Source organism: Lemur catta, chromosome 7, assembly GCF_020740605.2.
Source record: "Lemur catta isolate mLemCat1 chromosome 7, mLemCat1.pri, whole genome shotgun sequence".
Taxonomy (NCBI): domain Eukaryota; kingdom Metazoa; phylum Chordata; class Mammalia; order Primates; family Lemuridae; genus Lemur; species Lemur catta.
Genome location: NC_059134.1, coordinates 35,090,109 through 35,118,073, shown reverse-complemented (window position 1 = coordinate 35,118,073; position 27,965 = coordinate 35,090,109). Strand labels below are relative to the sequence as shown.

General features: G+C 39.2%; 1 protein-coding gene across 1 annotated transcript in view; it reads right to left on the bottom strand.

Annotated features, from left to right (window-relative positions):
- Positions 1–3,958: 3,958 nt before the first annotated feature.
- TMEM123 (transmembrane protein 123) overlaps positions 3,959–27,965 on the bottom strand; it is a 46,094-nt gene continuing 22,087 nt past the window's right edge. Inside the window, exons 3-5 of the mRNA XM_045556825.1 lie at positions 8,985–9,257; positions 8,610–8,760; positions 3,959–4,595 (exon numbers count right to left, since the gene is read on the bottom strand). Of these exons, the coding sequence (XP_045412781.1) occupies positions 4,571–4,595; positions 8,610–8,760; positions 8,985–9,257 (449 nt within the window). The 3' untranslated portion in view covers positions 3,959–4,570. The remainder of the gene's footprint in view (positions 4,596–8,609; positions 8,761–8,984; positions 9,258–27,965) is intronic.

Here is a 27,965-nt window from a genome sequence, read left to right as displayed (position 1 = left end):
GCAGCTGTCAGCTGAGGTCACTATTGAAGATTTCAGGGATCCTCACACTATGGATGTCTGCTGTGGTGGCTATGGCTGTAGTAGGGTCATCTTGATCTTTTTCTCCCACTGGGGAAGTTGTGGCTGTGGGAAATCCTCGGCGGCACTGGGCCCAGTTCAGGGGGCAGTGGCACTGGTGTCTGAGTGACACCTATGGAGCAGCATGTGTGGAGGGACCATGATTTTGGGGTGGTAATGGCACCAGTGCTCACGGCATAGACACCTAACTTGACAAACTGATAATGGTATGTGAGATGTGGGTACTTTTAAAACAACTAGGGAGCTGGAGACGATAGCATGAGCATGTACCCGTGTACAGCTACAGTGGCTTTGGGCTGAGCTAGTGTCTGGAGAGCAAACACAAGAGCCCTTTGCTTGAAGGCCCAGGGTGCAAACACCCTCACTATGGCAGTGGCTTTAGTGTCTGTGGTATGGGTGTGACAACCCAGCCTTAGGAGGCAGGGTCTGGAGCATGGGTTCTCAGTGACAGCTGAGCTAGCGCTTAGCGTACAGACATCAACAGAGAGACCCTGGCTCCAGGGTGCACACCAGCTTGCTATGGCAATGGTTGTTGGTTACCTTAGTGGCAAAAGCTGCGTTTGTTCTATGTGGAGCACGCCACGTGCCTGATAATGGTAGCCTCTGCCTTTTTCTTAGCCAGCTCCTGGTGTCTCAAGAATTCTGATTACACAAGCAGTTCTTTCTGGGTGGATACTCTGTTGTTTTGTGCGCTGCTGTGTTGCTGCAGATCTTAAATGGGCCCTTGAGCCCTCCCAGAGCTACTTTGGTTTGTGAGTAGCTATCTATATTTGTTTCTTTTGGGTAAGGGGTGGACAAAGGCTGGCATCTTCTACAATGTATCACTTGCCAACATTTCTATATACTTCTGATTTAAGCATTTTTTGGTATGTATAACATACTTTTAAAAAAAGTCATTAGCTAAAATCTAGGAGGGTCTTTTTTCCCTCTGGGACAGACGTGATGTTTATTACATCCTCTCTCACAGATAAAAGGAAGGCATGATCCACACCTAAAGTTGGTGGAGGAGTAAACACTGCCCCAAGTGAAGCCACAGCAAGGGAGGAATAATTTTGAACAAATAATACTGTAAGAGTACTTTTTTTTCTTGGAATCAGAAAATTGTCTTCATTATAAGACTCTTTTGCAGCATTTACACTATGCCACGCAGTATTACTATTATACCCATTTTACAGATGACATGGAGGATAAGAGTAACTTACCCAAAGTCATAGAGCTACTACGTAGTACAAAAAAATTTTAAACCCGAGCAATCTGACTTCTGAGCCTGCCTATAGGAGGGTACTTTTAAATTTTTTAACTTTTTACTTTTTTCCTTAAGACCCCTTTACCTTGATTACCTTATAGTAACAACAAATATTTAATTCTCAAATATAAATTATATCTAGTTGTAAGGAAGAAAACGATTGTTGAAAATACCATACATTAGTGCATTTGTAGCTGATTTATCTAGGCAATAGGTTTGTTTCCACCGTGGGTGTAACTATTTTTAAAATTCTGCCCAGCAGAATACAGCAGCTTAAAATGAAAATCATCTGATTAATTTTGGTGTACATCAGAATTACCTGGTAGGCTTGTTTAAAACATAGATTGCACCCATGTGTGGTGGCCTATGGCTGTAATCCTAGCACGGTGGGAGGATCACTTGAGGTCAGGACTTCAAGACCAGCCTAAGCAAGAGGAAGTCCCCGTTATCTACAAAACATAGAAAATTAGCCAGGGGTGGTGGTACATTCCTAGAGTATCAGCTACTTGGGGAACTGAGGCTGAGGCAGAAGGATTGCTTGAGCCCAAGAGTTTGAGGTTGCTGTGAGCTACAACGATGCCACTGCACTCAAACCAGGGTGACAGAGCAAGACCATCCCCCCAAAACAAAAACCACATAGATTGCTAGGCTCCACCCCAGAGTTGCTGACTCAACAGGTCTCGGGTGGGGTTTTTAGTTTGGGCTTTTTCTGTTTCTCTTGACATTAATGAAATAAAGCAAAACCACACATTTGAAACTCTTAGATGGAGAACAAATTTTATTCTAAAAATAGATCTTGGTAACAATTAAATACCAAAAGCTGGTCATTATAATAAAAAGGGAAAAAAAGTAACAGGAGTTTGCTTTATTTTTTTCCTGAAAATACAAAATTATCACTATAATATACTGCCAACTCTTATTTGTCTGTATTTGAATTATTCTTTTTATGGATTATCCAAGGAAATTTTAAAATCATAGACTGGCTTCTGCCTAATATTTAGACATACATCTGGATTGTTTTTATCTTCAAGTCAACACATTCTCTCACGGAATGCAAACAAAATCGAGCATTTGCTTAAGTAAACAATTAGGAAGATAAACTTATGCTTAGGAAATATTTTCCAAAGCAAAATATTGTTTTGCATCACCATTTCCCTCAATTTTTGCAAATAACAAAAAACTGTATGGAAAGTACTGGTATTTGAAAGTAACAAGTTATCCTACTTATATACAGAGAAAAGACATAACTAAATTATTTCACACCCAAGCAAAGGAAACTTTCAAGGCATATAATGACACTTAGTACTAAAAGTGGTTTTCTATCTTCAAAGTGCTAAAGAAGTATTTAAGACAAAACTTCAGGCTGGTCCACAAAGTTCTAACTGACTTGAAGTACTGAAATACCAAGAACGCAAGGGACAAAAGTTAAATTTAAAGGTTGTCATTACTATGACATATATTTTAACCGTATTTTGCAAAGTAATGAAAGCAGTGGGTGCACAACCTAAAGTTAGGGCCAAGTTATTAGTAACACATAATTCACCCATCAGCCCACATCTCTTTTGAAACTAATCTAAACATACGTGTTTCATAAAATTTCTTCCATACTGTTACCCATTTTTGGATAATTGTCAACATCTATATTCATCAGATTGGTGATAATGCACAGCAAATAGAAATGATCCATTTCAAAATTCTTGATATTTGCCATTCTCTGCAAATCAAAAGCTGACCTCAAAAGTTTTATTTTATTCCTATTAAGTGCACATTCATTAGGACAGCTTAGTTCATTTTTTGACTTTCAGAAATTGGTGTGCTTTACTTTTGGCCCTCTAAGATAGACATTGTATTTTAATATTTAGTGTGACTAAATACCTCTTTTGTTAAAACTTGACCCTGAGTTTTGAGTGCTGGAATATAAACTATAAAATTGAAAACACACCCCTAAAACGCTGGCTAATGTTGGTGCTTCTACAATACTGTGCTGCTTCTCTCCATTAACATAATGTATCTGAAAATACCTCCCCTTCCGCAGCAGAGTAAAAGGAGTCGTCTGGGGGAATACCCAAGTAGGGAAACAGGAAATTTCCCATCTAAAACTTCCTAAGAATTTATTCTAAAATATGGTGGTGTTTTACTGTAAAAATGCCATTTCCTCAAATCTTGAATCAAATTGACAGTCATTTTCATTCTGCAGGTTACTTAGTAGCCTGGAGGAAGGCCCCATAATCCTCGGCTTAATAAACGCAGCATTAATTTAAAGTTTTAACTCCCCAGAATTCTAAATGTTGTTTTGGAAATCACATAAGGGGCTTTAAGTTAGGTGTGTTTACACTCTTAAAAATTTCCAGATATTGAAAGCAGCTCTACAGTTCTTAAAATATTCAATTAATATAAAATTAAAATTCACAAATGAACACGAACTAAGGCAATTTCCAGTGGTGACAATATTCTCACAGTAGCAAATTATCTAACTTCTAATTTTTTTCCTATAATTCCAGGATTATTTAATACTAACAACTAAGTCTTTCAAACATTATAATGCTAAACACTGCAGTTTATCTAAATGACACAGAGGAAAAATATATCAACTAACATTGAAAGCTAAAAGAAGTTATTGATAAAAAATACATGTTCTCCAATGATCCAATGGATCTCTAACAGGTTTTATTTGAAGCTTTTTAAAAAAAATTGATGTGTGTTTTATTTCTAGACCAAATACTACACTTTAAAATAAGTAAAATGTTGATGCTTTAAGTTACACTTAAGACCTGGTTTACTCGATTGTATAAATTCTGTTGTGTGGCATCAGTAATTAGGATATACCCAGCTCTGAAAAGCACTGCAAGTTCTTTGTGTGAGCAACAAAGACATTCAGAATCCTGAGTGCTATGGCAGGCTTCTTATTTGTAACCCTCAGATGCCATCCTGCCCTTCAGTAATGATGTCTTTCAATTATTGGTCCTATGTGACCAATGCCATAAAAATTTACTATGAATTTGCTAAAAGTGGATGTAACCATTGTATTAACTGACTGTAAGCTCTAGCTGTTTATTAAAAAACCCAAACCAAACCCTTTTTACCTTTAGTAATCCTGAGGAATCCTTACATATTGATGTAATGCATTGTACATTACACGCATGGCCTGTTTATACTATTTTCAAGAAGAGAATATGATTTTAAACTACTAATCAAAATTGATAGGGCTAAATCAATTTGTCTTCTTTCCTTGGTCCTGGGATTTCCTTAGATGATGGCATCGTGTTCATCTCTGTAATATCAAAAGTTACAATTATTTTGTATTCCTATCAAAACTACTTACATGTTCATATTTGTAAGTAAAGTAACAGAACAATTTCAAGCTTCACAGTTAAAATTGTCATTGCTCTGTGTAAAGTTTCCAAGTAAAGTATCCAGTATACTTTAGTGGTTAAAGATTTCAACAGTGGTTAAAGTTGTCAAACAGACCTGCACTCAAATCTCTGCTTCTTAACTGGTTATATGACTTTTCATCAGTTAGCTATTATAATTTACCTCTTTAAAAACAAAACAATAACAAAAACAAACACTCAAACCCCATACATCATTTCTTGAGCATTTACTCTGTGCCAGGTGATATGCTATAGACTTTCTATCTCATTTAATATGCAGAGGGCATTTATTTTTATTCATTATCCCATTTTTCAGAACTCAGGAGCTAAGCATGCATGTGAACTCTGTTTATCTTCAGAGTCTGAGCTTTTGACCATGCATACTACACTGCCTCATTTACATAAGCATGGGAAGATACCCTGCTAGTCAACAGCAGAACCAGTCTCAAAACTAAATCTGTCTGGATCTGAGGGGAAATGAGGAGTTTGCTATTCAACAGGTAGAAAGTTTCAGTTATGCAAGATACATAAATGCTAGAAATCTGCTGTATAATATTGTGCCTATAGTTAAATGACACTCTATTCTACACTTACTATTTGTTAAGAGGATAGATCTCATATTAAATGTTCTTACTATAAGTTTTTTAAAAAAGTAATGAAATCCGTCACAAGCCCTATCTTTTAACTGTTTCACTCCATTGACTCTTAATACAACTCAAAGAAACAAGAAGCTAAAATTTTCATCAGTGTTTTAATCTAATAAATGAAAATCAGAAAGGCACATTAATACCAGACACAGATGTTTCTTTACAGCTTCAAAGGAACTACTGGCTTTAAAATGGACTATGTTTTTTATGCAGCACTAAGAAAATCATAGCCAATTAAACACCCAACGTACTTTTTTCTCATACCATAGACTGTAAGGTGCATCCTAATTGCAGAGATTAAAATATGGAAATTAAACAAAAAGGGAGAACTTAGACTTGACTGAATATGGTATTTTCACCATCAACTGACTCCTATATGGAAATAAGACTCCTTTTAGAATGAATCTTCCAGTCTGTGCTTCTGCCAGCACAGTTCCCATGCAATATGGGGATTCTTGGATTTTGACATAGCATTACTGGGTCATGTACAGGTGAGAAAAAAAATTAGCTCATAAAGCTAAAATTACATACCTTGTAGTTATAGCACTTTAAAATGACAAGACACCACATTTTTTAGTTTAGTTGCTTCACTATTTAACAGCCTCAATCACATCAACAAATGTTATGATAAAAAATGAATGGCATTTTAATTTACTATAATAAAAATCTGCCTACCATTTCTTGGGTGAAGTTAACCAAGAAAACAGATTAAATATTTCTAGAAACATGTGGTGGTTTTAAAAAATATTTCAGGCTGGGCGAGGTAGTTCATGCCTATAATCCTAGCACTTTGGGAGGCCAAGGCAGGAGGATCACTTGAAGTCAGGTGTTCAAGACCTGCCTGAGCAACACAGCAAGATCATGTCTCTACAAAAAATAGAAAAAATTAGCTGAGCATGGTGGCACTCGCCTGTAGTACCAGCTATTCAGGAGGATCACTTGAGCCCGGGAGTTTGACGTTGCAGTGAGCTATGATCACACCACTGCCCTCATGCCTGGACAACAGAGTAAGACCCTGTCTCTGAAAAAATATAAAAACTAAAAAATATTTCAAATTTTAAGGCATTTTTAAGTTAACTCTATTTAGTCAGTTCATGTATTCTTTTATGTGTTGACCTTAAAAAAGAATTAATGCTTCTGAATATGCCTTTAATCTGACAAATCACCACCTTGATATTCTTTGTCTCAAAAAAAAAAAAAAGAGTGTCACTTTGTTGCCCTGGCTAGAGTGAGTGCCGTGGTGTCAGCCTAGCTCACAGCAACCTCAAACTCCTGGGCTTAAGCGATCCTTCTGCCTCAGCCTCCCGAGTAGCTGGGACTACAGGCATGCGCCACCATGCCTGGCTAATTTTTTCTATATATATTTTAGTTGGCCAGCTAATTTGTTTCTATTTTTAGTAGAGATGGGGTCTCGCTCTTGCTGAGGCTGGTCTCGAACTCCTGACCCTCGAGCGATCCACCCACCTGGGCCTCCCAGAGTGCTAGGATTACAGGCGTGAGCCACTGTGCCTGGCCGGCCTTGATATTCTTTTAGAGAGTTTGATATGATGAATATATGGCAAGGGTAACATTTTATTTAAATATAATTAAATTTGATATGAATAACTTAATTAAATATAATTTTTAAAAATCTTTTTCTTAAATATCTTTTTTGTTTAAGTATTAGTAATATAACTTTGCTAGATCCTATTTTCATTTATGGTGTGATGTTTATTTAGAAGCTTATGTCAATGAATTGAAAATTTCAGAACCTTTGTTATTCGGTACTTGTTATAAATGTGCCAAGAAGTTTGATTTGCTTTTATATATGTTGAATTATATCTAGTGTCAAGACTGGAAGGTTCCCTCCAATGGCCTATTCCAGTATTTCCCAAAAATGTATTCCACACAATACTAGTTCCAAGAGATAGATAATAAATACTAGCTCCTCTTGAAAAGGGGGAGAGGGGAATGTATTCATTCAACAAATATTTCAGTGAAAAATCTGAGAAATATTTCACACTGTATTCCCTCCTGGAAATTCATAAAGCACATCAGCATATCAAAGGCTTAGAGAAGTCTTATAAGTAAACAGTTTTAGTTTACCTTATTCAATCTAGCATTTCCCAAATATCTTTGATGTAGGAACTTTGTGTAGAACACATTATGTGTATGACAACTGTTAACCCACAAAGTTTGGGGAAATGGTTATCTATTATGTTTTTTATATACATAACAGTCAAAAGAATGAACTGGCTCTTGTACGTGTGTAACGGACTGAATGTTTGTGTTCCCCAAAATACGTATGTTGAAACTCTAATCTCAATGCGATGGATGGTATTTTGAGGTGCGACCTTTGGGAGGTGATTAGGTCATGGGAGTGGAGCCCTCATGAATGACAAGAAGAGGTCAGAGAGCCAGCAAGCCTCCTTTTTGCTGCGTGAGGATACAATGCCAAGTTGACAGTCTGCAACCTGGAGGAAGGCCCTTACCAAACTCAACCATGCTGGTACCCTGATCTTGGACTCCAGCTTCCCAAAGTGTAAGAAATAAACGTTTGTTGTTTAAGACACCCAGCTCTATGATAATTTGTTATACCAGCCAGAACTAAAACAACCTGTAAGACTCAAAAGACGAAAACCAAAAGGACTGATTACTGGGGCAACAAAACCTGGTATATGATACATCCCAAAACCATGAGACCTATAGAGTTGTATGTAGGGTAAATATGGTTTGCTGATTGGGTCTTGTTGGTAAAGCTCATCTAAAAAGACAGTTTTGCCACAGATAGAATAATAAAGTATATTATTTATGCTAACCACTTATTTAAATTATTCAGGAAAAATGAGGCTGTCAAAGGAATTTCTCCAGTTTCTTTGTCTTAGTCATGGAAAGCAAAAACCATGTTTTTACCCAGGCTGCTTAGTATCAGCAACAGACACAAGACATACTACATCAACGGCCTGATGAGACCCTGGTATTTCTTTATGATTAGTGATATAAGCAAGTGAAAGGGTTGGCTTAACTTTGGTCTCTGGTAAAATATGTTTGACACTAGTAAAATTATAAACATTGTTATAAGTACATACATCCATTTTCATTTGCAAATAATTATAATCACAAGCTTGTACATAAACAATTTACTTTGGGCAAAGGGGTAATAGGGATATAACTCATAAATCTATGAATTATTCATCCCTGAGAGGAACACTGGCCTGACGCTTTTATTATGATAATTAAAGATACGCAGATATAATTTTTTTAAAGTCCTGGCCAATCAAAACTTACATGGTTCTATACCGAATGCCTCTTCTTGAGTAATACATTTTGCATCCAATGTAAAGAATAGATAAAACTCCCAGTGTTAATACAATACCACCAACAAAGCTCCCAGTATCAAATTTTGATCCTTTTTCTTTAGAATGAATAGTTGCTGTGACTAGAAAAAAAAATAAAAGCAGAGCTTTAGTGCTTTTTAAAAAACATTGTATTAATAATTAAAACTTGCTGACTTTCTTTATAAGAACATTAAACTGGGAATTAAGGGAAATCTAAGCACAGAAAAGTTTCTATATTTATTTTTGCACAACAGAATGACCACCTAAATGTGGCATTTAACAGCTACTTACAGTATAGGAAAAATAGGTCAATTTTAATACATACTTGTTATTGATGAAGAAAGAGATGTCACCAAACTATTGTGGGTTGTGGTCATTGTGGATGTTGACATCTGAGATGTATTTTGTGAAACACTTGTTTTGGGTGTAGACTTCAAGGTGGTAGAAGTCATATTTGTTGAGGCCACCCCTGAAGTCGTCGTTTTGGATGTTGCTGTGGGTTTTATACTGCTCACGACTGAGGAAAGTGGAGCTGTTGGTTTCACAGTGCTGTTGGAAGGTTTACTTGTACTGTTGAGAAGCACATGTTGGATATTCTCTGCAATAATGTGAAGAAACATTAAAACTGGAATTATGATTTAAGCAGTAAGATTCTACACTTCACTGGGACTTTCACAGTCACACATAAAGCAAGAGGTGTAACAAGTACAGCAGCATTTAAGATATCTATCCCATTAATACTTTGCACCATACTACAATAAAATATCCCAAAATATGCAACAGAAACCATGTCTACATTTACATAAAGTTAGGAAGTTTTGTGAAGATATGAAAAAGATAAAACCCAGAAGATTGAGTTCCTTCAGTGCAGGGGCAGTGTCTTAATCATCTCTGTGCCTGAACATCTTAACATATTTCGTATCATATAATAGGCTTTCAACAAATACTAGTTGAATGGATGAATAAAGTAACGAATATTTTAAAAGGTTTTTAAAGTACAAGTTCTCTGCCACATCCTTCTAAGGAGCTTTGAAGACAATCATTCAGTAGCTGTATGTTTCTAACCCTCTAGTAGGATGTTAGTTTGAGTAAGTTGCTCTTTGTAAGGGTAAAACCAACTTCCCACAATGCATTATGAAGTAAAATACCATCACAAAATGTGGCTAGCTGGAAATTTCATACTGGCAGTAACTTTCTGTAGTTGGAAGGATATTTCTAAAATTATTTCTGAATGCTTTAAAAAAATCCCAAAGCCAATTTTATATGGGAGAATCATTAGTGATGATTTAAAATAAACAACTCAACACCTTAGCTCATACCTGAAACTGGGTTTTTCTTTTTTGGTATGAAATAATATTATGTACACAAAAAGGAATAGGTATTGATCACATCAATACTCCTTCAAACAAACTCCTATTTTGTTTTTCATTTAGTAAAGGTTTCTTTTTTTTTTTTGTATAAAATACTCCATATAACCAAAAGCAAACCTTTCTATGTTAACATTATTTCATACTGTATCTTCTTTGTAACTCCACAACTTAACTGACAATTGTAACTACTGTACTTACTAGCATACACTGTCTAAGTTCTAGGGAATCAAAACCTTTAATATATCTTTGCCTCTTTAATATGATACAATTTATCTCTGTATTCATTTCCTCTCAAAGTTTATTTATAGGTGTATTGGTTTCCTATGTTGCCTATTGCTATGGTTTGCTTATGGTTTGTCTGTCCCCACCAAAACTCATACTGAAATTTGATCCCCAGTGTTGGGAGACAGGGCCTAGGTGTCTCAATCATGGGAACAGATACCTCATGAATGGCCAGACTGGATGAGTTCTTGCGAGAATGGATTAGTTCCCATGAGTGGGTTGTTATAAAGCCAGGATGCCCTTGGGTTTTCTCTTCACAAATCTAATTCTCCTTTGACCTTCTGCACCATGTTGTGACACAGCACGGAAGCCCTCTCCTGAAGCCAGAGCCGTGGCCTTGAACTTCCACAGCCTGCAGAACCCTGAACTAAATAGAACTCTTTTCTTTATAAGTTATCCAGTCTCAGGTATTCTTTTACAGCAACATAAAACAAAGAAACCTATATAGTCCCATCTTACTCTTTATGTCCAAACACTAAAGGTAGAGAAAATTAAGCCCTAGGCCTGCCCTCTCCTTCCCCCCAGTAAGAGCTGTACCAGTGCCCTCAAGGCTCCCTGCACACCACCGCCGTCATGCACCAGAACTGATTACTTCGTATGTTATCATCCTGGCCTCCACACTATTTCAGACTTATTCTTGAAAGATTCCAATACTTACTTGTGACTTTACTGTTAAAACAGGTCGGTTTTAATAGCAATGCTTATCTGCATATCAGCTTTTACCAAATTCCTGCAATACTTTCTTTCAACTTCGGATCTCTACTCTGGTCTCCTCCACTGAGTATTATCTATTTTTTTTAAAGGGCCAAGGGATTAATACTTTCATACTACATAGACAGATAAATTACAATTATCCATGTAGATGATACAAATGCTATGAACTTGGACTAATCTTTTCTTATTCAATTCTGAATATTCTCTAAAGAGATAAAAGTAATACATTTTAGCATTTAAAATAATCACATTTTAAGCTGCTGAATGAATTCTATTGTAATGAAATTAAATACAGCAAACAACCAGCGTTTGTATCATATCTTTAGAACAGAATGATTTCTGCAGAGTGGAACAATGAACACAATGCTGCTTTTGGATTCAACACATACACACACAAACAGGTGCCCCAGCCCCGGCTATAATTAGACATTCTTCAGAGATACTGTACAAAGTCACATGGGCAAAAATGGGAAGCTGTAATAGGTTAGTTCTCCACTAAGTTAATCCAAATGTGCTAAAGAAACAATGAAGCTAAAAATTTATACAAATTAACAAAACAAGCAAAAGAAGTTTTGTATTAAACTGCCTCCTGATGTCTAAATGTGCAATGCAAGCAAGGACGCTCTCTTCAAGGTTAGAACTCATATCCAATGACTGACTCCCTTGTTCTGTAATATAAGTAAACAGTCATTTGCTTTTCTTTGCAAATGATACCATCCCAAGTCTGGTCTTCCTTCTCCCTTAACTGTTCAGAGAATGACCAGTATACCTCCAGGGAGTTAAGACCTGCACAGAAAATAGACCATCCATGCGGGACTTGCAAAGGATGAAGCCCTGTCTGACTCTGCCATTCTTAGCCACTCAGTCTCCTTCTGCCTCTGACAAGCTGAGGTTGCACAGGTCTCGAGAGCATGTGCTGTGAAGGGGTGTGAGTACGCAGTGGGTCTGCTCCCACCTGTCTATGGGGGAAAAGAGGAGAATGCTACCCCTTCACTTCACACCAACCTAGAAAGCCTTCAAAGGAGCTACCTGAAAAACTGGATAAGTATCTCCTGGACTTAAATGGACATAGAAAGTAGGATCTGACTCAAGCCTGAAAAGCAAGTCTAAAGGTGAGACACTGTGGCTAAGCTCTATCTACCCATTAGCCTGAGCCTAAAAGGCTGCACTGGGCGTAGACTTTACCTCCTTAACAACAAAGGTTCTCCTTTCCCACGAACCAACTCAGACCCCATGGAAGATAGCTGGCATGGCATTGCCTTAAAAAGACAGCTTCCCGAGACAGCATGGTCTGGGGGGTGGGGATAACCAGCAGGGGGTGGGGCACAAGAGCAAGGGCAGCCGCAGGACAGACCTGCTGCACCAAGGGAGCCCAGGGGGAGGTTGGCAGGAGGACCCCCAGGAACCTGCCAACAAGAGCCACACATCTGCCTTCCAGAGGGCACCTGTGCCAAGTGAAAGCATCCCACCATCAAGCAAATGACTTTTGTCCCTTACACGCCTCTAGGCCTGATTCTGTGAGCATCACAAACAGCAGATGTGAAGGGCAGAAGAGGCAGAACAAGAAGGGAAGCCGACAACATCCACTTTCCCACCGCAGGCTTCCAAGCCTGAAGCAGGTTTGGGCTGGCAGAGGGGAGAAATTCCAATTTCAAATCACACTGTTGAGTTTCATTATTTGGGTGTTATCCTGGACAGAAGCTACACCCTCTTGATAGAACATATTCAATAAACTGGACATTCTACCTGTGACACCAGCTAGTGTAGGTGGGAGGGCAGAGCCACGAGGCAGAGGGTCTATGTGACACACAGTTGTCCATGCTCAGGGTTAAGGGTTCCACTGTGCCCCTCAAATTCTTATGCTTAAGTCCTAACCCCAAGTCCCTCAGAATGTGACCTTATTTGGAGATAGGTCAGAGGTCATATCAAGTTAAAGTCAGTCATTAGGGTAGGCCCTAATCCATTATAGTTGGTATCCTTATAAAAGGAAAATTTGGGGATAGACCACACACACACACACACACACACGGAGAACACTTGGTAAAGATGAAGGCAGAGATCATGGAGATGTTTCCACAAGCCAAGGGCTGCCCCCAAACCACCAGAAGGCAGGTGAGAGGCATGGAACAGACTCTCTCTCTCTCAGCCCTCAGAAAGAAGCAACCCTTTTGTCACCTCCATCTCCAACTCTACCCTCCAGAACTGTGAGAGAGTAAATGTCTGCTGTTTAAGCCATCTAGGTTCTGGTACTTTGTTATAGCAGCCCTAATAAATTGTTATACCCAGCTTTAAAGTTTTTTTTTTTTTCATTTATAACAAAACACGACTCTGTGCAATTGTATAATTGGCATTAGTGGCTGGAATGAGCCGGTTGCTTTTACAGATCTTTGAAACTAATCACTGTGTATGAATTAAGTCAGTAAATATTTGTCAAAGCACTCTCAAAACGTGCTTAAATGAAACCTGAGATCTTTGACAGGTTTCAGTCAGAGATATAAGAACTTCTCGATCTTAACTTCTGGTTTCAACTAACACAACTATGGGACAAATGAAGTGAGGGGCTGTAATAACGGCCTCCGTGCACCTTCCTTCCCAGCAGCTGCAGTGTCTGGCCCACAGTGAAAGACGACGACAAAGAACGCACACATGGATACAAGTGATGTTTGACACTGCTGTAAAAAAATATTCATGCAGTCCAATCAGTTCTCCATTCCCATTTTTTAGTAAAACCGTTCCTCCAGCCTAATTTTCCTATGATAGAATTAAAGCCGCTATTTACTGAGCTCTGCTCTTCACCAAGCCTGGCGATGTTTTCCAAGCACAGTGGGTCCCAGCTCCAAGCCCTGGACCAGCTCAGCCATGTACTTGCTGGGGTACCTTGGACAAGTTACTTAATCTCTGAGATTCACTATCCTTCCTCATCTATAAATTAGTGATATTGTAAGGGTCTGGGAGAATTAAATGAGATAATTTGTGTTGAGCACATAGCACAGTACCTGCTATGGTAGAGGTGCTTAATCAATTTTTTTTTTTTAACTATTAGTTTCAATAAATGTAACTCCCCTTCAGAGCGGCACCGTCAAGTTCCTGATGGGAGGCTGGGGAGCAGGCACTGTCAGGGCTTCCATTTCCCACGGTGATCGGTGATCGTAACTCCCATCTGCGTAACATCCTGCTGAAGAGGATGCTACCGGGGTATTTTCAATTTATCGATACAAATAGCTAAAAAGAAAAAAGTGATGCCCAGGCCTTTCTCTAGCAACACCAGCCATCCACCTTACTGCAACAAGGCCAGGGATGTTATGAAGGAGTCTGTTTTCTCTAACACAAATAAAAGTACTCATCACAATCTGGATTTATTCCAACTATCTTTGTGGAACTCCATTGTGTTGAAATAACTTTCCTTATTTCCATAACCTTGAGCCCAAAAGTATCTACATGCCATTCTTTTCCTCTAACCTAAATATTTCAAAGTTAGGGGTGACAGTTTGTTTTCCTCAGGGTACCACACACTTGAACCAGAGTTGAAAATATACATCCTAGTTTTTAAAATCTCAGTTATTTTTAAATGAGACAGTAGTAGTTTTGGATTTCCTATTATAGTTGTCAAAAATAGTGAACTATATTAAGACATGGACCATAAATTTCTGGCACCACAGAATTATTTTGAGGGGTCTGTGATTCTAAGCACGGTCTGCAGCTTGTGTGAATTAAAGAATAACTACTCCTGTGTGGGGTTTCTGGGAATTTTTTTTTAAAACATGAAAACTGTAAGAACCTCTTTCCAACAGAATAGTATTTTACAAACTTACCCCATCAACTAAATACCAATGCAATCCCAGAAACATTCATTATTTAGAAAGCAAAGAGGCCTTTCCTCATTGCACAGAGTCATTCTAAAAATTCTTCTGAATTCAAATTACCTGAGGATCAAAAACCTACAGAACTGAAAATCTAGATTAAAAAAAAAATCTATCTTAAACTAAACAAATCTAGATTCAAAAAAAGAATCTAAGAGAAAACTGCGCTTTTTGTAAGAGTCTCACCATTGTTCAGAAATGCCCATTTTTTTGAAAACCAAATATTTTATAAATTCCCAAATTTACAAATTTGAAAACTAAAACTTTAAGAGGGAAAAACTGTATATGTGTGATCACAGAAAATAACAATTATGGAGTCTTAAAGTAAGTTATAGTATCTCTGCAGTAAATTTATTACCACATTTTCATTAAACTGTCATTCATTCTATTTAAATCTTCTAATAATAATAAACAGGTTATTTGTTTACTCTGGCGAGAACTGAAAGACGCAAGGCAGAGCAATCATCTGCCTTAAGGACAATGTGAACTAACAACTGTGAGATGCAGTCCAGGTCTGTCTAAGGAAATTCAGTCTGAAGGGAGACCCTGTTCATTCCCACAGTATGTGGAAAGAAGCTGACCAGGGAGAGTAAGCAAAGGAGCCGGCTGCTCAGGGCAGTCAGACTTCTGAGAGAAAGGCAGGTTTGGCTGGATGGTGTAGACCTGAGGTCCCCAACCCCCACCCAGGGCACGGACCAGCATGGATCTGTGGCCTGTTAGGAACACCAGGAGGTGAGTGGCAGGCAGGCGAAGCTCCATCTGTATTTACAGGTGCTCCCCATCCTTATTATCACTGCATTAGCTCTGCCTCCTGTCAAATCAGCAGTGGCATTAGATTCTCATAGGAGCACGAACCCTACCGTAAACTACGCACATGAGGGATGTAGGTTGCACACTGCTTATGAGAATCTAATGCCTGATGATCTGAGGGGGAGCTGAGGTGGTGATGCTAGCACTGGGGAGCAGCTGCAAACACAGATGGTCATTAGCAGAGAGGTTTGACTGCACAATAAATGTAATGCACTTGAATTATCCCAAAACCATCCCCACCCCACCCCGCCCCACCCCAGTCCATGGAAGAATTGTCTTCCATGAAACTGGTCCCTGGTGCCAAAAAGGCTGGGCACCACTGATGTAGACAACCTCTAGGCTTCTTTATGCTTTTTGCCATAGGTACTGCCCATTCTATTCCATTCCCAAACTCAATCCACAATAAGTAACCCCTACTAGTTACAAAACAGGTATGAATCAGAGTCACAGGGCATCAGGAAAGACTGATTATTTTCCTCCGCTCTTGCTCAAACCTTCCAAGTCTAGATAGTTCCTGGCATCCTCGCTTTTCATAGAACAGAATTCACTCTATCTGCTACTCCTCCCTGACACACTCCAGTTAGGCTGGCTTCTCACTCCTCCATTGTGTCTTTCCAAACACCTCTTTAGTACCTACTCAGAGCCAAGAACTATGCGAGGAGGCTCTAAAGACAGAAAAGATGCAATCCTTACCTGCCAATGTTAGGTAGATAATGAGGTGGGCACCTTGCCTTGGTGCTGCCTCGAGCAATTGCCCCACCTGGGAAGGACAGGGGCACCCACCCCTTGGTGCTGCCCCACCCTTGATCCTGCCCTGAGCAGCTGCCACACCTGGTTGAGAAGGAGGAACGCCCCACCAATCTGCAGAAGAATGTAGGTACACCCCCAGCCTGCAGGCCAGGCAGCCGGGCACAACAGGATTTGGAAAGTGACCTATAGTAACCTAAAGCTAATTATCATGTCCTTAACTGTCCATCAAAGTGGTTCAGGGGTGACATCCGTACCACAAGGAGGGCCCAATGCAGACACTATGAAACAAGACCCCAGACCATAACAAGAGCATTTCTGTTATGACAAGGGGCCCGTCTGTTGTCTGTGGCGAAGCTATCTTGCTCTGTAAACTTGCATTTTGCTCCCTTAATAAACTTCGTTTCATGCTTGCCTTGCTTTTGGTGTGTCCGGTCCTTCTTTGGCCAAGAGCACACCACGAAATGAGAGCAAGACTGCCTACTCCACATGAGGAGCTGGTGGTCCAGCAAGGAAGACAAGGAAACGATATAGTTACAATACGGCAACGCCAGGGGCCAGTTCAGTTTTCACCTTCTCAGGCATCTCCCTTTTTACTGAACACCTATTTTTCATTCTTCTGAACTTTTTAATTGTACTGTTACTTAAAAAATCATTGCTTGTGTGTTCCAATACATATATTTAGTCTTTGTCCTTAGTTCCTGGTACAGAGCTCCCAAAACCCCTGGAATTTCCTGAATGACAGGAGCATCTTTTGTTATTCATAATGAGCCCCTTTTGCTCAAATCTGAGTGTTTTGCTAATAACGTGACTTAGGGTGGAGCCCTTAGACTCAGGATGGGGCTCCTCCCCAGAAATACCAAGTGGTTAGAGGGCTGGAACTTTTAGCCCCACCTACTGACCTCTGGGAAAGCAGAGAGGGGGCTGGACATTAAGCTCTACAAAAACTCCTGTACTAAGCCCAGGCAGGGTTGGCTTATGCCTGTAATCCCTGTGCTTTGGGAGGCCAAGGTGGGAGGATTGCTTGAGCCCAGGAGTTCAAGATCAGCCTGGGTAACATAGGGAGAACCCCATCCCACCTCCGCACCACCCCCAAAACATTAAAAATTAGTTGGGTGTGGTGGTAAGCACCGCTAGTCCCAGCTACTTGAGAGGCTGAAGCAGGAGGATCACTTGAGTCCAGAATTCAAGGCCGTAGTAAGCCAGCGTGCCACCACACTCCAGCCTGGGCAAGAGAGCAAGACCCCGTCTCTTTCTTAAAAAAAAAAAAAAAAAATGAAAAGAAAATCCTCCAAATTCTTGTACTGAAATTTGATGAGCTTTACAGGTTGAATACATCCAGGTGCAGAAAAGGTGGTGTTCCCAGAGATATGGAAGGTCTGTGCACAACCCCACCCCCATACCTTGCCCTCTGCATGCCTTTTACTTGGCTGTTCCCAAGCTGTATCCTTTATAATAACCCAGTAAATATAAGTAAAGTGTTTCCCTGAGTTCTGTGAGCCATTCTAGCAAACTATCTAGGTCTGAGGAAAAAGAAGGTCATGAAAACCCCTAATTTATAGCTGGTCAGTCAGGAGTACAGGAATTGAACTTGCAATTGTAGGTCTAAGCCCTTAATTCGTAGGATCTGACACTAAATCCAGGAAGACAGCGTTAGAATTGAATTAAAGGACTGGTCAATGTGGAAAACAATCTACACATCGGGTGTCTGAAGTGGTGTATGAGTGTAGAAAAACTGTTTTCCCAGATCTTGTCTTATCTTTTCAATGGAATTAGCTGGTTATTAATTACAAGAACTACATCTTATATATCCATTTTATTCTACCAAAGTGCCAACCAAGCACAGTTCTGGGAAAACGTAATCATTTCTAGCATATGCTCCAAACTATGCAAGGCACTAGATGGGCACCCAAGGGGTGACAGACAGGGCCCCAGTGTCTCTGCTGCCTAACCTTCCACCCCAGCAGGATGATCTATCTACCCACCTTTCCCCCACCACGTGGTTCATTTCTACGTTTCTGTTGCTTTGTTACGTTACTTCCTGTGGACTGCTTCCCACCTACTCTCAGCCTGGTGAAATTCTACCCATGTTCAAGGCCCAGCCTAGAAATCAAATCAAGGGTATATTAAAAGTATATAGACTAAACAGGCCACTTAAAAGACAGATTATTAGACCGGATTAAAAAACTATAAACTGTTTACAAGTAATGTATCTGAAACATAAGATACAGAAAAGCTGAAAAGTACTGAAAGTAAAAGTTACACCCTATAACTACCAACCACAAAAAAAGGTAATGAAGTTTTATTCATATCATATACAAAAAGCATCACTAGAAATTTTTTTAAAAAGTACATTTCATAAGAGTTAATTCTAACAGGAAGATATATTTTATATACAAAATGAAAAATATATAAAACAAAAATTAATAGACCCAATAGGGAGAAATAGACAATTCTCCAAAGTTGGAATTTTGTCAACAGTTCTAAGCAAAAGAATAAGCAGACCACACCGGCACACTGGCTCACACCTGTAATCTAGCACTATGGGAGGCTGAGGCAGGAGGATCTTTGGAGCTCGGGAGTTCGAGATCAGCCTGAGCCCTGAGCAAGAGCAAGAGTCCGTCTCTATTAAAAACAGAAAAAATCAGCCAGGCATGGTGGCACACTTACAGTCCCAGCTACTTGGGAGGGGACTGCCTGTGTTTGAGGTTGCAGTGAGCTGGGATGACGCCACTGCAGTCTACCCAGGGCAACAGAGCGAGACTCTTGTCTCAAAAAACACTACCAACAACAACAAAAAAAAATGAATAAGCAGACCAAAAGAAAATTCATGAAGAATTTGTAAGTTCTGAAGAGTATTAACAAATTTGACTTACTGACATATAGAACACTGTACGTAACAACTGCAGACTTCACATACTTTTGAACAGCATATGGTACATTTACAAAACTGACCCTAAACTTTATCATAAAACAAGTCTCAATAAATTTTAACGATTGAAAGAACATTGAATATGTATTTTGAGCAGAGAACGTAAGCTAAAATCAACAATAAGATAACTAGCAAATTCTCAAAGGATGAGAAACTAATATATTTCTCAATTGCCAATAAAGTAAAAAATTACAATAAAAATTTTAAAATATTACATCTATGACATATCAAAACTTGTGGCATGCAACTCAAGCCATGCTCAGAGAGAAATTTACAGCTCAAATGCATATATTAGAAAGGAAGAAAGGTAAAATAAACTTTTGATTCAATGGACTAAAACATCATTATGTGGCACATGACCATACATGCTCCCTGCCCTCAAGAACATGGTCTAGTGGAGGGGACAGACACAAATCAGAGCTCTTCACAGTAAACCCCAAAAAGGAACGAACAAAATGCTGTCCTTGCTAAAAGTGAATTCAATTTAATTCAGCAGCTATTTAATTCCATAAATTTAGCATTTATATTATACAATAAATATTTATATATTGATTGGCTGCTTGTTTTACGTAAGATACAATGGTAAGTACTCACAAGATACGAAGACAAAAAAAATCTAGGAACCTTTCAATCTAGAATGGAATATCAGACATGCACATTTTCTATTATTCAAATATAATAGAGGATACTTTATACAAGGTAGCATAGATGCAGTTAGAACAGAAACAAATCACTAAAGTTTGAAAGGAGGAAGAGAATGGGGGAGGTGACTTTCTAACAGGTCTTGGGTTGAAAAGGATGTAAACAAGACGAAGAAAAGGAGAGAGTTATTTTTGGTGGAGGAAACTGTACGAGGATGTGAATATGCAAGGGCAGAGTTCTGAGAATGGAAAGAAACCCAATTTAGCTGAAATGTGGTGTGTGCATTAATTCAACAAATATTTACTGGAAGTTTACTACGTGCCAGACATGAGCTAGACACTAAAGATGCAACTCAGAGCAAGATGTTCACAGGCCCCCAGTTCTTGTGGGTTTCCTAAGAGGTGGGGCAAGGGCACAGGCAATGTGATTCTCTTAAAAGAGCCCCCAGTGGCACTCAAGCACCCCTGTGACACAAGAATCAACTGTCTGCTGCATGTTGGAAGCCTTTAATCCTATGTTCAAAGACCACAGAGGTCAGGGTTGTCAACAAACTATGGCCTGCAGGCCAAATTTGGGTCACCACCTATTTTAGTAAATAAAGTTTTATTGGAACACAGCCACATACATTCTTTTACATACTAAGGCTGCTTCTGTGACACAATGACAACTCATTTGTAGCTATGAAAGAGACCATACAGCCCCCAAAGCCAAAAATATTTACTGTCTGGCCCCTCACAGAAAAATTACCAAATCCTGATACAGTTTGCTGGTCTGTTTAATAAGTGTTAATATTATAATAATAGTTTATAATTATAATATAATAACAGCTGATTCCCTGTGAGAATCAAACATACAAAAATTATACACTACCAGAGTCTTCTTTAATAGAAGAATTTGTGATCCCACACCATAAAGCACTACTACAATAATTTTAGCCTAGCAAACACTCATCTTGGCCATAAATTTTTTTCTAGGGCCAAGTACTTATAGCGCTCCCTGGTATTCTCTCCAAGATAAGCTGGTTGTGAAATGTAGTTCTAGACCTTCCAGCTGCTCACTGGTCACCCAGGGGTCCCCAGGGAGCTTCAGAAAAAGCAACTGTCAGATGCCGCCCCAGTATTCTCATTTACACCCGTCTAGGGTGGAGTTCAGGTGATTCCAAAGTGCGCCAGGGCTGAGAGCACTGCTGTGTAGGATTGTTATCATAAACCATTTACAAAATAAGCAGGCATCTACCAAAAGCAATTACTTTGATTTTAAAACCATTTATTGGTAGCTGTTCATTCTGGCAGAACCAGTTATATATTATGACCACTCCCAAACAATGATGATAAAATGAGCCCATCTACCTAAAAGAGAGTGCTTATCTATTTATTCTAATAGGAAAGCATGCACTTAATTTCTTCTAAAGGGCACAAAATTAGGAAGAAACATTTTTAATAGAAAGAGGGTGAAGGTGGGGATGAGGCAAGAGACATGCCTGTTTTACTCAACTGCAAATTACTGTCTGAACCACCAAGAGGCCCCATCCAGCTCTGGCTCTTGCATTAGTACTAAGAAACAGTTGTGTGGGTTTTTTTGTTTTTATGAACACCTCAGGCAGGTTAGCCCATAATCTCATTCTTAACCAGAGTCAAAGGCTAAAATCATCCATGTAATAGTAAACATTCTGTATTGCTCCTGAAAGAGTTTTTCCACAAGGTGCTACAGGCGACAATAGTGATCAAGAGATGAATGAAGGTGCTCGTCAACTCTTGTAGTAAAACATTCCTGTGAAAGGCCCAAGCTTGTAAGAAGTGGACATACAGATGGAATCTATAGCAAAACGAAAGGATCCACAATTTAGTGCAAATGGTTGCCCTTTAACAAAATGGGATATACAGTGATCCAAAAGCTACCACCCCTGTAGAAATGAAAAGGTAAACAAGTTAAGGATGAGTGCCTCCATCTGGGCAGCTTTGGAGTGGGGACACACTATCTGGGGCACACTTATAACTTTGACTCAAATGGTACAAAAGCAATTTATGTAACCAAAACGTTTGTACCCCTCTAATATTCAGAAATTAAAAAAAAAAAAAAAAAAAGACCCAGAGCTTTGTCTAACAACAACTTGGGATCCAGAGTGTGTATTAGTTTTCTATTGCTGTGCAACCAATTTCCACAACTCAGTCGCTTAAAACGCCACTGTTCATGAGCTCACGGTGTGCGGGTCAGAAGCACAGGTGGGTTCTACTGGGTCTTTGTTTAGGGTCTCACACAGACTGGGATCAAGGTGCTGACTGGGCTCATATCTGGAGGCTTGGAGAAAAATCTGCTTCTAAGCTCATTCAGGATGCCAGCAGGGTCCAGGTCCTTGAGTCTGTAGGTCTGAGGTCCACGTTTTCTTGCTGGCTGTCAGCTGGAGCTGCTCTATGCCCCCAGAGTAGCGGTCCTCAACGTTTTTGGCACCAGGGACTGGTTTCACGGAAGACAATTTTTCCACTGACTGGGGATGGGGGGTGTGGTGTGGAGCTCAGGCAACGATGTGTGGCCCGTTTCCTAACAGGCCACGGCCTGGGGGTTGGGGACGGCAGCGCTTGAGGACACCTGCATTCACACAGCCCCCTCCATCTCCAGAGCCACCAACAGCTTGTTCAGTCCTTCAAGCTTCAAATCTGACTTCCCCTTCTGCCATCAGCCAGAGAAAGCTCCTTGCTTTTAAAGAGCTTATGTGTTTATGTTAGGCCCATCCAGCTACTCTTCACCTTAAGGTCAACTGATTAGTAACCTTAATTACATTTGCAAAATCCCTTTTGCCATATGCGATAACAATCACAAGAATGATGTCTCATCATATTCACAGAGAAGGGAATTATACAAAGTTGAGGGTCACTGTTGGTCATCTTAAGATTCTGCCTACACCAGAGTTTTGGGTAAAATTGAACTTGCTTTGTAAATGTGGGAAAAGTAAACTTGCTAGCTGTCAAATGGGAGGGAATATCGGCAAATTCTCACTCAATTCAAAAGTTCAAAAAGCAAACAGAATTGGCCCCCAACCCCAGGCAAGCCAAAGCTCTCCTGTATGAATTTACTGAACATACTTGGCATTTTTTGGAGGCTACAAAAATTTTCCAATACACTTTCAATATAATAAGCATCTTGTTTCCTCATGTCCTAAGTATTTATTAGCTACCAACATAAACTGTCAAACCAGAGTTAATCATGTACCTTGTGTACCTGGACACAGAATTAATCCAACAGCATGAGGCAAGGCAGCCTTTCTCAAGGCTCGGGGGAGATTTAAATGGTCCTCTAGCAACAAATCACCAAGAGATTTACAAAGGCTCCTCCTCCATCAGCTCTTCGCCACCTAAACTCCCAGAGCAACTGTGTGTCCAGTCTGTTAGTGGCTCTTTTAAAGCATTCTTTTAACTACTTTTCCTACTCAGTATATTCCACACCAGCATTCCCTACCCTTGGAGATAGGAATACCAGAGTGAGCTCAACGAGTCTCTACTAGAAGAACAATGAGATGGCTAAATGAAGAATAGATGTATTAGTCTAAAAGGAGAATTCAATTTATCTATTTATGAACAGAAACCATTAGTGTGTGGATTAGAAGTATACAGTATTAAGACTGGGGGGTAGTTTTGCCTGCATTTCTACCTGGGAGGTAGCATTATCAATTCTATCAATCAGCTCTTCAATATTTCTACCATGCTTGGAATGGCTTTTCCGGACTGGGTAGAAAATGAACTGTTTTGCCCTTGTTTTATGTCTTGAAATATTAATGCTGGAAATACACTTTAAGCAACTCTGAGGATTTTTATCTTCCATTCTATGTACATACTGAGACCAAATTTCTTTCTGTAGAGACTTAGAAAATATACTGGAAGGTAATGGAAAAGGATGATTTCTATATAGAAGAATGTACCAATACATGCATCATACATGCACTACATATAAATATGTACTAAGACACTGTCTTAGCAACTGTCTCCCCCTCCGGATCCCTCTCCTCCACAGCCTTGTCCAGTTGACTCTCTGCCTTGAGAGGTAGCACTTAGGGACTACAGCGACAGGCTCCCTTACCCACCAGCCTTCTGGTTAGGTTTGCTTTATGTTCCTCACTATCCTTACCAGCTCATGTCACTAATTAGACTGAAAGAACAGTAGAAAGTCTTCCACTGTTTAGGCACAGATCTGGCCTGGAATGGACTCACAAAGCTGAGTTCTGCGTGGTCTACAGCTATGTGTCCATCCCACCAGTACTTATTTAATGAATATGTAAACAGTGCTCATTCTGTACCACTCTTCTAAATATTTTATAAACATTTGCAATTTTCCTACTAACCCTAGGAAGCAGATGTTATTGTCATCCTCATTTTACAGATGAAACTAAGGCACAGAGAGGTTGAGTAACTTGCCCAGGGTCACAAGCTAGTAAGGGGAGAAACCAGGATTTGAACTTAGGCAGTTTGGTCAAGAGTCCTGCACTTCATCACAATTAGGCTGTGAGTCACAAAAAACAGTGCCACACAGTCAAGATGCTTTGGTTGGGACAGGCAGGTGAACATGTCATTGCTCCAATGCTAACCTTGAACATGTTGCTGCCCAAGAATGAAAAAAACTAGTGCATAAATAGATTTTAGGTAGACAAAACAACAACATAAACCTGCTCAGAATTGCTCCAAGTATTTTACAAACCTCACCTGGGCATGTACCAAACACTCTTGATGTTCCATGTTCTACAAACCTGCATATAAGAAATACTACCAATCTGTCTCCATTGTAAAATCCACATAAAACAGTAACAATGATGACTTCTCACACTCTTAAATATCATTCCATTGTCACAGCAGGGCTAAAATGTGTGAGAAAACGTGTCTGAAATATTCTGAAATAACATTATTAGAGCTATATTTGCAACCCTGAAAGGCTGTGCAGGTGGTGCTGTCACTCAAGTTACAGAAGATTTATGATCTAACATGGAGAATAAGCATGTGTAATGTGCAGCTGCCACATAAGAATTTGGTCATTAACAAGCTCAACGCACCACAACAAAGAGATATTCAGTCAGCTAAAAAACCGTCTGCTCAAATGTCAGCACAAAAGAAATCCCCAGAGATGACAACTGTACAGTTTAGTATCCAGCAGTAAATACACAATGAATTTTAATTCATTGTGTAAAGGCACTAGAAAATTTAATGTTTAATACCGAACATTTTTTCTTGCAAGACAAAGGAAAAATACAAACTTTGCAATTACTAAAAATACATCCTTGTTTAATGTTAGAAATGGTACCAGATTGAGGAAGGCAGTAATCTCTGAAAGCAAGAAGAAAATATTGAACATTTTCTGTGCGTAGTCACTGGGATAGGTGCTTTTCATATTTTTAATTTTTAAGAAATTTCACATGAGCTACATAATAGCCCTGAGAGGTGGGTTTGTTCTCCCCAAGTTACAGATGAGAAAACTGACTCAGAAGGTTAAATAAATGTGCCCAATTGCTGTCAGACGTGGCAGTGAAGACACCTTAACACAGGTTTTTGGACTCCTTGGAGTCTGGTGCCTTTGTCACTATTTTACTCTTTCCTGATGAAAATCCACCTGAGTACTAGAGGCTGCCATATTTGGTATTAACTGTAGGTCTGATTAACTGATCAGGTGTTAATGTTACCAGTGACTATCTTCACTGCACTAGAATCACCACCAATTAACAAACGTACACACTTCATCACAAATGTTGATGATAAAATAAAAGCTTCTCAGGTTTTGTAAAATTTAAATTTGAAAATCAAGAGCCACTCATAATTTTTACTAAGCAATACCGAAAACAAAAAAGGTGCAAAGAGTAATATAAACATCTGTGTCCTCATCATTCTGATTAAGAAATAAAACGTCACCAATTATGAAATCCCCTGAAGTGTGCCTCACCTCAACTATATTCTTCTCAGAATAACCAGCATCTGAATTTAGGGTTTATCATTCTCATATTTATGTTTATTTCACACCATTTCTAAGCAACATAATATTGCTTTTCATGTTTAAATTTTATAACATCATGCAAAATGTTTTGTGTTATCTGCACGTATCAATGCATTTATGACTGTCATTCACGTTGACTTCTATAGCTCTATTTCATTCATTTCTCATAGTATTGAAAATTTTTATTCTAAGAGTTTTTTAAGATGTTTTATGTTTCTATGAGTCTGACTACATGTAATGTTTAAGTCCAATACCTTTCTGAACAATATACCCAGAACAGAGCTGATAAGCAAAACATGTTTGTACACATTTAGATTTTTAATTATAAGAGATCTATCCCCCTGGGCCCTCAGAACCCAACAATTACCGACCCAACAATCCTACTTCTAGGAATCTAGCTAAATCCTAGCTCAAGCTACTAAAGGTTTATGTGTATCATGTTCACTGTAGCACTCTTTAGCAGAGTAAAAATATCCACTAATGAGGGAGTAGTTAAGGAAATTATGGTCTATCCATACTACGGAACATAACACAAACACAAAAATGAATGAGATACAGCTACACTTACTGTGGTGGTTCTAAAATACGTCCATAAATTCTTTGAAATGCCTCCCTTCAAAAGGTGAAGCCTCATTCCATTTCCCTTTGTAGGTGGGCCTAACTTAGAGACTCTCTTCTAACAAAGAGAACTTGGCAGAAGGGATGCTATATGACTTCTGAGGCTAGGTCATGAAAAGGATAGCTTCCACCCAGCTTTCCTGGGGAACCCTGCCACCATGTTGTGAGGATACTCAAGCAGTCTGGTGGAGAACCTCATGTGCGGAAGAACTGAGGCCTCCCACCAACAACCAGCCATGTGACTGAGTCACCTCAGAAGTGAATCCTCTTAGCCCCAGTTAAGCCTCATGACTGTAACCTCAAATCTGACCCCAGCTAAGCCACTACACCAAACTCCTGACACACAGGAACCATGAGATAATTAGTTTTAAACTACCAAGTTCTGGGGTTCTGCTATGTAGTAATAAATACCTAACAATGTACTAGCACATAAAAAATCAATAATTCATAGTTCAGTCAAAACTGTTGCAGAACATTATGCATATGCCTGTTTTGTATATTCACACCAATTAACAGTGACTAAATTTCTAGGGAGGTACTGGGAAGGGAAAGAGAGGGAAGGACAGGATACTTTTTTTTGTTTTACATGCTTTTGCATTACTTGAAGGATTAAGTGCATGCTTAACTTCTGTAATTTTTTTAAAAGCCCATTTAAAAAAAATAAATATAAAATAATTTTAAACCAATTGAGATTAAATAAAAATCTCTTACCCCTCATAAAAGAACAAAATGACTTTAATTTTAGACACATTGCTAACACGGTCTATTATGTGGTCTCCTAGTTGACTGCTGATTAAAAGCAGCAAATTGAGGGAGGAGTGGGGCTATTAGAGGGAGGCATAATGCCAGTACGAAGACATGACAGTTGAGCCTGTCAGAAAAGAGGAGGCAAATGCTAACATGATCCATCTGAAGACACTCAAATGTAGGAACAAAGACCCCTACGTGTCTAGGAGGAAGCCTGTGAGGATACAACTGCCTCACAAGACTATGATTATAAAACAATATTTATAAAGCAGTGAATAGTTTATAAAGCATTCCACATACTTTATATTTTATTTCAGCCCACAATAAGCCTTGAGGTATTTCGGAGTATTTGTACTGCCATTTTACAGATTTGAAAATAAACTCAGGAAGTGAGTGGAGCCAGAGCACAAAAGACCCTGAATTTCATTCTAAAAGTTCAAACTTGAGGTATTTATTTATCTGACACCGAAAAGGGAGAGGCTCAATGCCTGTAGCTGTGAGTCCTCAAGCCACTGCAGCCAGCACCAGTGTTCCCTCCAGACCGTCCAACACTGCACTGACTGCATGCTCACCCAACAACCCTTTCAGAAACAGTCTTGGTGAAAGACAAAAATACG